Source organism: Thalassophryne amazonica, chromosome 13, assembly GCF_902500255.1.
Source record: "Thalassophryne amazonica chromosome 13, fThaAma1.1, whole genome shotgun sequence".
Classification (NCBI taxonomy): Eukaryota; Metazoa; Chordata; class Actinopteri; order Batrachoidiformes; family Batrachoididae; genus Thalassophryne; species Thalassophryne amazonica.
The window spans coordinates 21,805,949-21,820,491 of record NC_047115.1 but is presented as its reverse complement, the minus strand read 5'-3'; the positions used below and the strand labels follow the sequence as shown (position 1 = coordinate 21,820,491).

Here is a 14,543-nt window from a genome sequence, read left to right as displayed (position 1 = left end):
TCTAATAGACCTCGTAGACAAATGAACCGCAAATGCACTTCTTCCATCCCCAAAAAGCCTGCAAGTCCAGAGCACATAAAAGAACGAAACAAAACTGATACTAACAAAGAAAATGATGCTTGATGCTTTAAACAAAATCAAAACAAAACATTCATGATGACATTACTTGACAGCGGGTATCAGATGGAGCGCCAGCCTGTGATCAAGTCTGCAGCCAACGTGTGCTCTCCACAGCAGATGCGAGAGTTGTCTTGACAACAGGTCTGTTTTCACAAAAAACATGCGTGCGCACAATGCGAACGTGCCAGCCATAGACAGCATGCAAACATGCGTAAATAGTTAAAATAGTTGATAAAACGTTCTTGCCACTATTGTTTCTGCATGACAACATTGCTTTTCGTTCCACACATGGACAAGTCACGTTCAGCTCGTCAGATCTTTAGTTATTGATCCGTTCAGATATCATCAATGTTCGTGCAAAACATCGGACTTGTGAGGTTGGATGAATTTGGAAGACAATCAAACGGAATGCTGATGGTATGGGAACTATGCATACGATGAGGAACTGTCAAGACAGAAAGCAAAACAGATTAAGGAAGAATTGAAGTTGTCATCAGGATTCGTTCACATTTTTCAACAGTTTGAAAATTCTGACGAAGCGCCAGCTACAGGAACGAAGTTGGATAACGGTGAAACGATGTCTCCGAAAGTCAACGTAAGTCCAGATTTCTTGTTTTGTTTTGGCTTTGGTATCCTTCATTAGTGCCGTGTGACCGGGGTCTTAGTCAGGGAGGTGACCAAGAACCCGATGGTCACTCTGTCAGAGCTCCAGCATTCCTGTGTGGAGAGAAGAGAACCTTCCAGAAGGACAACCATCTCTGCAGCAATCCACCAATCAGGCCTGTATGGTAGAGTGATCAGACGGAAGCCACTCCTTAGTAAAAGGCACATGGTAGCCCGCCTGGAGTTTGCTAAAAGGCACCTGAACAACTCTCAGACCATGAGAAACAAAATCCTCTGGTCTGATGAGACAAAGATTGAACTCTTTGGCGTGAATGCCAGGCATCATGTTCGGAGGAAACCAGGCACCATCCATGGTGGTGGCACCATCATGCTGTGGGGATGTTTTTCAGAGGCAGGAACTGGGAGACTAGTCGGGATTGAGGGAAAGATGAATGCAGCAATGTACAGAGACATCCTGAATGAAAACCTGCTCCAGAGTGCTCTTGACCTCAGACTGGGGCGACGGTTCATCTTTCAGCAAGACAGTGACAGTGGCTTCAGGACAACTCTGTGAATGTCCTTAAGTGGCTTATCCAGAGCCCAGACCTGAATCTGATTGAACATCTCTGGAGAGATCTGAAAATGGCTGTGCAGCAATGCTCCCCATCCAACCTGATGGAGCTTGAGAGGTGCTGCAAAGAGAAATGGGCAAAATTACCCAAAGATAGGTGTGCCAAGCTTGTGGCATCATATTCAAAAAGACTTGAGGCTGTAATTGCTGCAAAAAGTATTGAGCAAAGGATGGGAATACTTATGTACACGTGATTTCTTAGTTTTTTATTTTTAATAAATTTGTAAAAATAAAAATAAAAACTTTTTTGCTGTGAGTACGAGGGCTGTCCGTAAAGTATAGGTCCTTTTTATTTTTTTCAAAAACTATATGGATTTCATTCATATGTTTTTACGTCAGACATGCTTGAACCCTCGTGCGCATGCGTGAGTTTTTCCACGCCTGTCGGTGACGTCATTCGCCTGTGAGCACTCCTTGTGGGAGGAGTCGTCCAGCCCCTCGTCGGAATTCCTTTGTCTGAGAAGTTGCTGAGAGACTGGCGCTTTGTTTGATCAAACTTTTTTCTAAACCTGTGAGACACATCGAAGTGGACATGGTTCGAAAAATTAAGCTGGTCTTCAGTGAAAATTTTAACAGCTGATGAGAGATTTTGAGGTGATTCTGTCACTTTAAGGACTTTTCACGGTGCGAGACGTCGCGCAGCGCTCTCAGGCAGCGTCATCAGTCTGTTTCAAGCTTAAAACCTCCACATTTCAGGCTCTGTTGATCCAGGACGTCGTGAGAGAACAGAGAAGTTTCAGAAGAAGTCGGTTTCAGCATTTTATCCGGATATTCCACTGTTAAAGGAGATTTTTTTAATGAAAGACGTGCGGGCGGATTACAGCGTCGGCTCGCAGCCGCCGCGATGCTCCATCACAGGAAAAACACCTCTGTTGGAAGCCTTGAGGACAAGTTGGAACATCTCCAGCTGATAAACAATTTCTCATATACTCACTCCACTGAAAGCCATCAAAAGCCAACTGGATTTTAACAAATGGTTATCAACACGGAGGTGTTTTTCCTGTGCCGCCGCGCCGCGTCGGCTGCGTCCCGACGCGCGGACCCGTCCGCACGTCTTTCATTAAAAAAATCTCCTTTAACAGTGGAATATCCAGATAAAATGCTGAAACCGACTTCTTCTGAAACGTCTCTGTTCTCTCACGACGTCCTGGATCAATAGAGCCTGAAATGTGGAGGTTTTAAGCTTGAAACAGGCTGATGATGCTGCCTGAGAGCGCTGCACGACGTCTCGCACCGTGAAAAGTCCTTAAAGCGACAGAATCACCTCAAAATCTCTCATCAGCTGTTAAAATTTTCACTGAAAACCAGCTTAATTTTTCGAACCATGTCCACTTCGATGTGTCTCACAGGTTTAGAAAAAATTTTGATCAAACAAAGCGCCAGTCTCTCAGCAACTTCTCAGACAAAGGAATTCCGACGAGGGGCTGGACGACTCCTCCCACAAGGAGTGCTCACAGGCGAATGACGTCACCGACAGGTGTGGAAAAACTCACGCATGCGCACGAGGGTTCAAGCATGTCTGACATAAAAACATATGAATGAAATCCATACAGTTTTTGAAAAAAATAAAAAGGACCTATACTTTACGGACAGCCCTCGTATAATTTTGAGGGTGAAATAATTTACTCCATTTTGGAATAAGGCTGTAACATAAGATGTGGAAAAAGTGAAGCGCTGTGAATACTTTCCGGATGCACAGTACACCGATGAAGCAACAGTATATGGTTGTACATGTAAAACTTGCTGTATGTACAACCATGGAACTCCTACAGAGCTATTCTGGTCTCTTTTACCATGAAGGGCTAATTTTTAGTGGTATAACTCTTACATTTGTTTGCCTTCTTGCTGTGATCATTGTTATACCTGCCTCAGCATAATTTTTATTGAAAATACATATCTTTTTCCTATCTGAATGGTATCAGATTGTATGTATTTGCCACTTTTATGTATATAGTGTATATTTATTCAAGATCTGATAACATACTGCTTTGTGCAGTGTTGCCTGGTCTTTTGGCAGTGTTGGAGGTGGGAGGAGATTGTGCCCCTATTGTTATCATAAAGAAATGGCTCTTTGTGCAGATTTTGTTTTTTTTGGGGGGGAGGGGCCCTCGGAGAGGGTATTGCCCGGGGAGTAATTCAATGTAGAACTGCCACTGCACAGCAGACCACAGCAGCAGAGTTGCACCTGTACATGTACGTTATGTAACAATTTGTCATTAGTGTCCAAGAAACGATGCTTTTCACACAAAAAATTCTACCCGTGGAGAATTAACTGACTGTCTGACATTACCTGAGGAGTCAAAAGTTATCCAGTTTGCACTCTTTACTCCACCACTTTTTATTGTACAGCTGCTTTTTGCAGTCTTACATGTTCCTCTGCCTTCTCTCTCTCTCTCTCTCTCTCTCTCTCTCTCTCTCTCTCTCTCTCTCTCTCTCTCTCTCTGTCCCTTTCACATAAAAGTGTTTTCTTTTTTAAAAAAAAACAAGCTTTGGCCATCAGAAAGTTGCCGCCCCCCCACCCCTGCAAAAAAAAACAAAAAACTGTCAAGAATTCTAAGGTTTGTGTGTGTGTGTGTGTGTGTGTGTGTGTGTGTGTGTGTGTGTGTGTGTGTGTGTGTGTGTGTGTGTGTGTGTGTGTTTGGTCTTATAATCAGGGTCATCTTATAGTCAGGTCAATACGGTAACAATAATTTATTTATATAGTACTTTCAAACAAAAAGTGCTGCACATTATAAAATGACATAAAATATGTGTTAAAACATGTTAAACATGCAACAATTAAGAAGAAAAAATTTATATCATACTCTGTAGATCATCAGAGTACAACCTGAAAAGGTTGTACCACCTGTTGATGACCTCTGACCCTAAGGGATGCACAACAGTTTGGCCCTCTGAGATCACACGGTTTGTGCCAGTTCAGCCATATACGGTGGTGGACAGCTTTTTAATACGCTGAAAGTCTAAATTAAAACTGAAATAAGCCCTCAAATGTGCAAGGAGTAAATGTAGGAGAAAACAACACTGGCTGAACATGGTTCAATTTACGTTTTCCAGCCAAAATTTCATGTTTTCAGTCATCAACAGATAATGTGCTATCCACTTAAAAACAAAAAATTTAAAATTTATCACTGATTTCTTCAAACTTCGAGTGATATTGAATAACTTGTAATTGTTCTTTTGTGCATCATCTGACTTTTGTTTGAATGGCAGGTGGCTGTAAAAGTGATGATTTATTTTTCTTATTTTAAATGGTGCACTTATGCAGTACATACTGGGTTTTGTATTTTATTAATTTAAAATCATGCAGTCGTGATTTATTTTCCTTTTGAGATGAAAGACGATAATTTTAAACATTTTTGTACAAAAAGTCAGAATTGGAGAGGGTCTGGGTTCATTTGATTACAATAAAAATCACTCATTCAACTTCAGCCGCTTACTCCAATTAAGGGTTGCAGGGGGGCTAGAGCCTATCCCAGCAGTCGTAGGGTGTGAGGCGGGGTACGCCAGTCTGTCGCAGGGCCACATATAGACACACAAACACATTCAGACCTGCGCACAAACCTACGGATAATTTAAAGTTTCCAATCCACCTAAACTGCATGTCTTTGGATGTGGGAGGATGTCAGAACACCCGGAGGGAACCCATGGAGACACGGGGAGAACATGCAAACTCCACACAAAAAAGGCCACAGATGGGAATCAATCCCATCATCTTCTTGCTGTGAGACAACAGTACTAACCACTAAACCACCGTAAACATGTAAAAGTCCAGATGTGTGTATTTACTCTGTTTGCACGAGTGTAACTGAGACTCTGACGCTCCACCTTGCAGCACGAGGTCATCGCCATGTCCGAGAAGGTGATCGTGCGGTTGGATGACCTGGTAAAGTGGACGGTACCGGACGTCCCAGGATGGGCCCATGGGCTGAAGGTGGAGCCTCTGAAACCCTCTGTGCTGCGGGAGCTGGGGACCAACGGGAGGCGAGAGGCCCTCCACCGTTACCGAGAGAGCACGCTGACCAGCGGACTTAACTTCAAGGACGTCCAGAGGGAACGAGCGCAGCTAGGTGAGCAACCGCGGCAATCATTGCTTCGGCTGATCTTTTATTGTTCTTGCTCATTTGCTGCACCAAAGCGATGTTGGTGCTTTTCCACATTTAGGCCAGCTGGTTCGCGAGTAATCGTTGCCATCAAAAATCAACTTCTGATTCGAGTAATTCATCCATTTGTAGCTGTAATTCTTCGTAATATAATGAACAGCACGACACCTCCGGCTTGTGTCACAACTCCAAGGCAGTGCTGCAAAAATCTCTGAATAATTGAGTTGCATCAAACTACACTTTGCACCTCCAACACGGTCGTATCCATCATTTCAGATCCAAACGGTGTATCTTAGCATCACCGCTACATGTTTTCTCTGGTGCATTGATCACACAGTGTCTGTGACACCGTTTAAGTGTCAACAAATGTCTATTTCTTGCAGCTCTCACTGCAGCATTAAGAGCGTCTCTGTGGATGATTCACCCCATACAAGAAAAAAAGAAAAAGAAACTGTGGCATTTGAGCCTAATAACTAGAAAGAACAGTGTTTGGTTTTGAAGCCGTCTTACGCTTATTTGCCTCTGCAGTGATGTAATGCCTAATGCTGTTTATAATAGCATAATGTAGCTTAGCAAAAGAGAAAGAACTAAAAAATACTGTCAAAATTACATCACATTTCATCAGTTTATAAGAACATGTGCTTGTGCTTGATTCCTTTTCATATGATCCTGCATAATTCATTTTCAATATTCGTTAGATTTCCCGAGCCTGTGTGGAAGTTGAAAATGCAATAAGCTTAAAAGATTACCAGCTTTTCTGTGTTGGGGAGTGTGTGTGTGTGTGTGTGTGTGTGTGTGTGTGTGTGTGTGTGTGTGTGTGTGTGTGTGTGTGTGTGTGTGTGTGTGTGTGTGTGTGTGTGTGTGTGTGTGTGTGTGTGTGTGTGTGTGTGTGTGTGTTGGGGGGGCAGTTTATTGATGACTCATGTGCCGCTCCTGCACAATGATGAACCTTTGCACCTCTGTGTGGCTGGACGCTGTAATGGCCTTGATTGCTCAACTTTGCCAGAATTTCATATGCAAAGACGGGCAAGAATCAATAAAAGGATGCTTTGTTGTTATTCCATTAATCAATATAGCATATTTATGCCCGTTTATGTGTCTGTGTGATTGTCACCCTGTCTAAAAAAAAGACACTTCCCACCTCGTAGCGCATGTGTATAAATGTGCTGTATCGTCTAGTTTTTATAGATTTTTCTGTCGCCTGGGATGACGCTATTGTTACCGACAGGCTGGTAAACGTGTGTGCATGCATGGCTGTGTGCATGCATGTGTGTGTGTGTGTGTGTGTGTGTGTGTATGTGTTGCTAATGAGCAGAGCTGCTGTTAATGACTCCATCAGGCTGTTTCTAAATGCACTTGTCACTCCGATGGGACACTCCGCCAGAGAATCTGCTCACTCAGCAGAACCGGCTCAGACTCTGGCAGGGCACCAGGGACACACACACGCACGCACACATGCATGCACACACAATCAGTTGTGTGCAGTCACTTATGCATTTGTTCCCTGTACGTATATTTGGCATCCATCAGTTGTTGACAGTCCAACAATATGAAAGAGGCAGATCACTAATTCGTCAAGGCGTCGCGTGTTACTCAGAGCCCAGTTTTGCATAGAAATATGAAATGCGCTCCTGCAATGCTGCTGACAAGCCAAATGAAATATTCATGCCACAGCAGTAGATCAGATATAAAAGAAGCCTTAAAGCGTTCTGTGGCTGAATGTCCATAATTCTGTGCAATATGTTCGCTCATTGGTTTGACTTACTTCCCTTTATGATGCAGTCATCTTTTTTTTTTTTCTTTCTTTCTTTCTAGGTTGTATTTGCGAACAGAACAGCCCGGGGCTGATGCCGGTATTACCTGAATGATGTATTTGCTGATTGTTATGCTCAGGCTGATGTGTAACGATGTCGGAGGAATTGGATTGTTCCTCATAACAGGATACTGCAGCAGCTCCACGAGCCGCACAGAAAACCATTGTGAGCTAAAGAGCAATAATGTGTGCCATTGTTATCGAGGGAAACCGCCTCTCGCTCCCCCTCCTTTTTTTTTTTTTTCCAAGTGCCATATCCTAACTTTTCCTGGCGTGCTGCCAATGTGAATTAAGTGTGCTGTTATGCATTTTTCCTCACATGCAACATGTAAAAGCGCCACAAGACAAATGCGCCTTGAATAGCAGAACGGCAGTGGCTTTGTTCTTGATCTGCATCACATAGCGCATTAATACTTTTAGAAACGAGAACAAAGACCTCCTCTTTCCTCGCCAAACATCCTCGCTCAAAGTAATTAATTCGAGATACAAGTGACCTTCCTCACTGTCCTGCTGCAGTGACAGCTGTGATTTTTTTTAATTTTTTTGTAAATTTGTTTTTTTAAACCTGCAAGGCACTGACATGATTGGTATCATAATTTAAATTCCATCTTCAGCCAAGCTTGGAAATGCTATTTTAAAACATGGCTCAACAGTGATGCAACTTTCCTGCAGTCCTTCAACAGAAAAAAATAAAGAGAAAAAAAAAAACCTGATGGCAAAAAATGGGAACTTTCATTTTAAGGTTGGTATTTGTGACCTGAAAAGCAGAGAATCGGTTCATTGAATAAACACAGCAAGAAGTATTTCAAATTATCAGGGTAAAAAAGAAATTACAGAAGTTTCCAGAAAGTGGAGCACTAACAAGTACAATTCCACTCAAAAGAAAGGCTGAGCTGTGATCTGATGTCGTAAAGCTTTCAAAGGGGAAATCCTGTGGTTTCTTCAGACTTGTTGGTGTCAGTTTCCACTTCAGCATCAGTAACTTTCATTTTATAAACGCTACACATGCATGTATGTACCATATAACACACACATATTTACAGTCTTCTCAGCTTGACCTTTGACTCCGTGAGTGTTATCAACCGTTTTCATGACCTCATTGATTTATTATTACGGTGCATCTGGAAAGTATTCACAGCTCTTCACTTTTTCCACATTTTTAATGTTACAGCCTTATTTCAAAATTGATGAAGTTCAAAAATTTTCTTATGAGATTTTTGCAAATTTATTAAAAGTAAAAATATAGAACGCAATGTGAAAGAACCCTCTACTGATGATCCTCGAGATGTCTCTGTACAATGTTGTATTCATCTTTCCCTCAATCCTGATTAGTCTCCCAGTTCCTGCCACTGTAAAACATCCCCACAGCATGATGCTGCCACCACCATGCTTCACTGTAGGGATGGTGCCTGGATTCTTCCAAACATGACACGTGGCATTCACGCCAGAGAGTTATTTTTTTTGTCTATTCAGACCAAAGGATTTTGTTTCTCATGGTCTGAGAGTCCATCAGGTGCCTTTTGCAAACTCCAGGTGGGCTGCCACGTGCCTTTTACTAAGGAGTAGATTCCATCTGGCCACAATACTATACAGGGCTGATTGGTGGATTGCTGCAGAGATGGTTGTTCTTCTGGAAGGTCCTCCTCTCTCCACAGAGGAATGCTAGTGCTCTGACAGAGTGCCCATCAGGTTCTTTGTCACCTTCCTGACTAAGGTCCTTCTCCCCAAATCGCTCAGTTTGGACAATCAGCCAGCTCTAGGAAGAGTCCTGGTGGATTTGAACTTCTTCCATTTACAGATGATGGAGGCCACTGTGCTCCTTGGGACCTTCAAAGCAGCAGACATGTTTCTGTACTCTTCCCCAGATTTGTGCCCTGAAACAATCCTGTCTCATAGGTCAACAGACAATTCCTTTGACTTCATGCTTGGTACGTACTCTGACATGCACTGTCAACTGTGGGACCTTATATGTAGACAGGTGTGTGTCTTTCCAACTCATGTCAAATCAACTGAATTTACCCCAGGTGGACTCTAAATAAGCTGCAGAAGCATTTCAAGGATGATCAGTGGAAACAGGATGCACCTGAGCTCAATTTTGAGCTTCATGGCAAAGGCTTTCTTAGTTTTTTATTTTTAATAAATTTGCAAAAAATCTAAAAAAACAAAACAAAACTTTTTCACACTGTCATTACGGGGTATTGTGTGTAGAATTTTGAGGAAATAAATGAATTTCATCCATTTTGGAATAAGGCTGTATCATAAATAAAATGTGGAAAAAGTGAAGCGCTGTGGATACTTTCTGGATGCACTTTAACTGGGAAATTCAAAGTGCCCACTCAGTTTGTCTTTTATTGGAGTGAGTATTAGAGGTTCTTTTCACAGTTCAGTCCACCAGGGATGGCTTCGCCAGGGAAGTTTACTTTCTGTCCCTCTATCTCTCTCCAGAGAACTGGACAGATTTTTTTTTCTCCCCCATTGTTGCCTGCCTAAATTGGTTTCTGGTCATATACTACGTTAGAGGGCTGTATCTGCTGATACAGTTTGTTGGTTTGTGCTGGGAGAAAGGGAGTACTGTAGAGAGAGAGAGAGAGAGAGAGAGAGGGAGAAAGACACACAAAGGATGATTCTTGCTCACAAAATAGCTCAATAGTTTTTGTTTTTTTTCCCCCTGTCTTGTCTTTCTTCATTTCGAGCCTTCAGTCTGGCAGCCACTGAGCAGATTGTGAGCTGAGATGATATGAGGATTATACAAGGTCATAGCTTCTGACTCCTTCATTGAAAGAGCATTGATGGTGTGTCTGACTCCCGCCCTCAGCCATCATCTGTAGCTGGTTCATCCCTCAGCACAGAGAGATCAGGACTGTCTGAGAAATTACCCAAACCAGGAGAGCTTTTCTGAGACTGCATACCTCTGACAAGGCCTTATCTGGCATTGTTAAGAGAATGTGATTATTACATTTGGCTTTTTAGATGTTATTGAGATATGCCTGCCCAGTCATTGGAGTGCACCAAATTTTACCAAAATTGTAGGGAAATGAAAATTGGTACACGTGTGACTTGCATAGGCGTACAAAAAAAGTCTCTTGCACCATGTGTCTACTCCAAACAGGAAGTCGGCCATTTTGAATTTTCGTCTCATTTTGGCGTGATTTCCACATGTTGTATTTGAACAAACTCCTCCTAGGGATTTTGTCCAATGCACTTCAAATTTCTTTCACCGTATCCAGAGATGATACTGATCAAAAGTTATTGAAAGCTTTTCTCTATGTCGAAAGGTGTGGCCGCTATGGCGCCGCCATTTTGGCCCTTAGCCATTGAACATCATAACTCCTTCATGCTTTGCCTGATTGACTTGAAACTTCACATGTGTGATGACAGTTGGCCCCTCAATACACCTGCCCCCTCTGTTTGTGCTCTGAGCTCCCCCTAGTGGATGAACCATCAACATGTCAAAACTCCTTCATGCATTGTGTGATTTGCTTGAAATTCGAACTGTGGAATGACTGGTTGCCCCTGTACGCACATGCCTACATCTGGTCACAAGGGGACACGCTGGCCTGGGTAGGCAGTTGCGCGGAACGAGGGCCCGTATATGACTGCTTGCAGTCCTAGTTACATTTGGCTTTTTAGATGTTATTGAGATGTGCCTGCCCAGTCATTGGAGTGCACCAAATTTTGTCAAAATTGTAAGCTGGGTCCCAAGCTGATTCCAATGCAGCCGGGAAAAGTGCATCTAAAGTTAAAGGTTTAGTTCACTTTTTTTTTTTTTTAACTCCAGCCATTTTAAAATATTGTTTGCAATCAATCCTCTGAGTGCTATAGTCACCTTTGAGGATTACTTCCTATGTGAGGAATCCATCTGTCCATCCGTCCATTTTCTATGCCTGCCAACTCCAATTATGGGTCGGGGGGGGGGGGGGGGGGGGAGCCTATCCCAGCAGTCATTCAGTGTGAGGCAGGGTACACCCTGGACAAGATGCCAGTCTATCACAGGGCCACATGTAGATAAACAAACAGTATGTCAGGAATCTACTTTTCAAAATAATTTGTTTTGGCAGGAATGATGAACGTGACAGCCATTCAGAGAGTTCCAAAAATCTACATATAATGCTAACTTTGTGATGCTGTATGTTAATGATACAACATAGGAGGAAATACGATTTACTTTCCTAATCTACTGGTTTATATAAACCATGCATCCATCTAAAATACTCCAGAGATTTTATAATGCTTTTGTATCGCAGAATTCGAATGCACCTTACATAAATGGATTCACCACATACTTACACTTTGCACACAGTAAATGGCACATAATAGAAACATTAAACTGTTTTGAAGACCACAGTAGCAGTGGTAGTAATATAAGTAGCAATAATTTTTATTATTATACATTTTTATTTATATAGCACTTTCAGGTAAGTTTTAGAGTGCTCTCCATTAAAAACATAAAAATACAGGAATAAAACCATAAAACTTAAACAGCCATGAAAACACGTTAAGATCAAATCCAAATCCAAGCACAAACATATCACACATACCATGGGAGGTGATGGTCTAGTGGCGTTAGGCTTGAGACCAGAGGATCCTCGGTTCAAATCCCAGCCTGACCGGAAAATCACTAAGGGCCCTTGGGCAAGGTCCTTTATCCCCTAGTTGCTCCCGGTGTGTAGTAAGCGCCTTGTATAGCAGCACCCTGACATTGGGGTAAATGTGAGGCATTATTGTAAAGCGCTTTGAATGTCTAATGCAGATGGAAAAGCGCTATATACATGTAGCCCATTTACCATACCAACAAATATAGATAAAATGAGGTGAAGCCATGAACAAATTATACAACAACGGAAAATTAATATGAAGGGTGTGCTTCCCTTATCAGAAGATCGATCTAGGCAGATAGGCTACGATATGGTTCCGAGATGATACTTTTATTATGGAATGATTTGGTTTGCTACAATGTCATGTAATTTGATGCAATTCTTTCTTCAATGTCGACACTCATTTCTCATGATAAATTACAATGCACCAAAAGTGCCGTTGCCAACCTTCAAATACATATTTCATGAAAGATCAGGGAATCTCGTATTTTTGTTGATTTATGAACGACAAAATATGTCCTTCAAGAACTGCGTCTGTTCTTTAGCATTACTAAAAGCTTCACTCTGCCAGTTCAGAACTTTAAAAATTGGTGTTTAAATGGATCGAGGGTCCTAGTGTTGATGTAGTTGCATCTTTTACTTTAAAACCAATTTCTGATTCATATTTAGGAATTGTGACACCCATGATAAATAGGTTAAAGTGGACTTTCCAATATCAAGTGACAAACTATTCCACAAAGTAGGAGCGCAATTTCCAAACGTTGTAAAATCTGATGATTTCTTCTTAACTCTACATGGCTGCAGGGTGTGAGAAGGCATAGAAGGCTTCACAACCTCTGCAAGATAGATGGGTGTGCAACCATTCACAGCCTTGTAATTCTACAACAAAACCTTAAAATCCACTCTGAATTCACAGGAAGCCAGTGAAAGGTGCTCAAAACCAGTATGGTCATCATATTTACTATTTGTTTTGTCATAAAAACTGTATTCTGAACGTTGTTTTATTAATGTGACCGATATGTAAACGTATGCTGCGCAACTGCCAGTCAGTTCTGGGTGAAATATTCATACAGATTTGTAGATATTCATTTTCAACATTTTACCTTCCATTTTATCTTTTCACTGGAAGAGAATCTTTTATAGAATACCGACAATCGTGACTCATTCGGCTAATTCTGGAAGATGGCCAAATTGCATTGTGTAAATTTATCAAATCAAGATCACAGCTTATGAGCAGTGTGAGAGAAACAGACACACAGAGCCCGTATACAATATTCAGTAACGCTATTAAAATCTACATCCTTGGCTCTAACAAATATGTGTTAAAACTTTAAAATCACAGACTAACAGAGCCTTCATATTCTTTTTGATACAAAGCTGCTGCAACCACACAGTGAACTTTAAGCACAGAGTCTCACTGGTACTGAAGGATACGTGATAGATTGTACATCAGAACGCATGATACTTTTCCTGGAATATTCCGTTAGTGATGGTAATAAAGGTCAGCTGTTATTTTTCTTATTAGTCAAGGAAAGAAGATCATCCTGCAGCTGTTTGCTCTATGAAAAGCTGATAATTGTGCACTATGATTGATGTTCCCCATCTAATTTCTCCGCAATCAAATCCAAGCTCACGCACGCTGCAATCAGTGTGTTGTTGGATTAAAAAAACAAATCTGTGACGGCCTTTTCTTTTGGAGACTCGATATAAAAACTGCACTACAATTAATATTGAATATCTTTGGTTAAGTCAGTAACAGAGTATTTGAAACGATGTATTTTGCTTTCTAGGATCAGAGCGGCGCTTTGATTGAGTTTGACGACGCAGCATGCCACTGACTGATATTTCTGAATTTCATTCTGCAGCTTCTTCAGAGCCTCGCCCGCTCGGGGACTGAATCGCTGATATTTGCCTCTGATTCAACATCTTGATCTGTATGCCAGGCCTGGCACATATACCCGAGTTGATATCCCGACAATATTTCAGTCAGAACATTTCAATTTGATGTCGAGGGTAGATTCTGTCCCTTTTCAGAGGCCATTGACAGCGTCAGCACATGTTTATGTGGGTAAGAACCACGATAAGGAAACAGACAGATGCTGTCTTCTCACAGTTGATTTGTCTTTGGTGACAATGCAGAATGATATTCGGGACTCCGAGGCGCTATCGCACATGCAAATGCTTTGTGTTTTGACTGCAGCATGTGGGGAGAAGTAAACGGTTTCTCGGAAAAGATTAAGAGAAAAACGTTGCGGTGTTACAAGAATAATGTTGTGAGTCTGACGCGGCGGCACTGTGCGGCACTGTGCACCATTCATATGTGCCAGATTGTGTCATTTGCACTTGTTTGCTTTCCATCCCGCAAACATATTTGCTTCTCCTTCTGCGATTTCCACAGAACTAATTCAAGAAACTCTCCAAAATCCCGTCTGAAGTAATTTAATGGAGTGTTTGTATTGATTATGTGCATCTCTCTCCTCTTTCTTTCCTCGTCTGTGTGTTTTTTTCAAATGTATTTATTTATTTTATGGTGTTGGGTTGGGGTGGGAGGGGTGTTATGGCAGTATCTTCTTCATTATGCTCAGACCTGTAGGAGAGAGAATCACAAGCTGTTTTTCCTCACTGATGTGCTCATATCATTAATTCCCTTCTGACTGAGGCCTGGCCGGAAGCCAGAGAAT

The 14,543-nt window shown here is 41.9% G+C and overlaps 1 protein-coding gene across 2 annotated transcripts in view; it reads left to right on the top strand.

Annotated features, from left to right (window-relative positions):
• arid5b (AT-rich interaction domain 5B) overlaps positions 1 to 14,543 on the top strand; it is a 230,280-nt gene that overhangs the window by 43,285 nt on the left and 172,452 nt on the right. For both annotated transcript variants that reach the window (XM_034185396.1, XM_034185395.1), the window contains exon 3: positions 5,187 to 5,421. In XM_034185396.1, the coding sequence (XP_034041287.1) occupies positions 5,187 to 5,421 (235 nt within the window). The remainder of the gene's footprint in view (positions 1 to 5,186; positions 5,422 to 14,543) is intronic.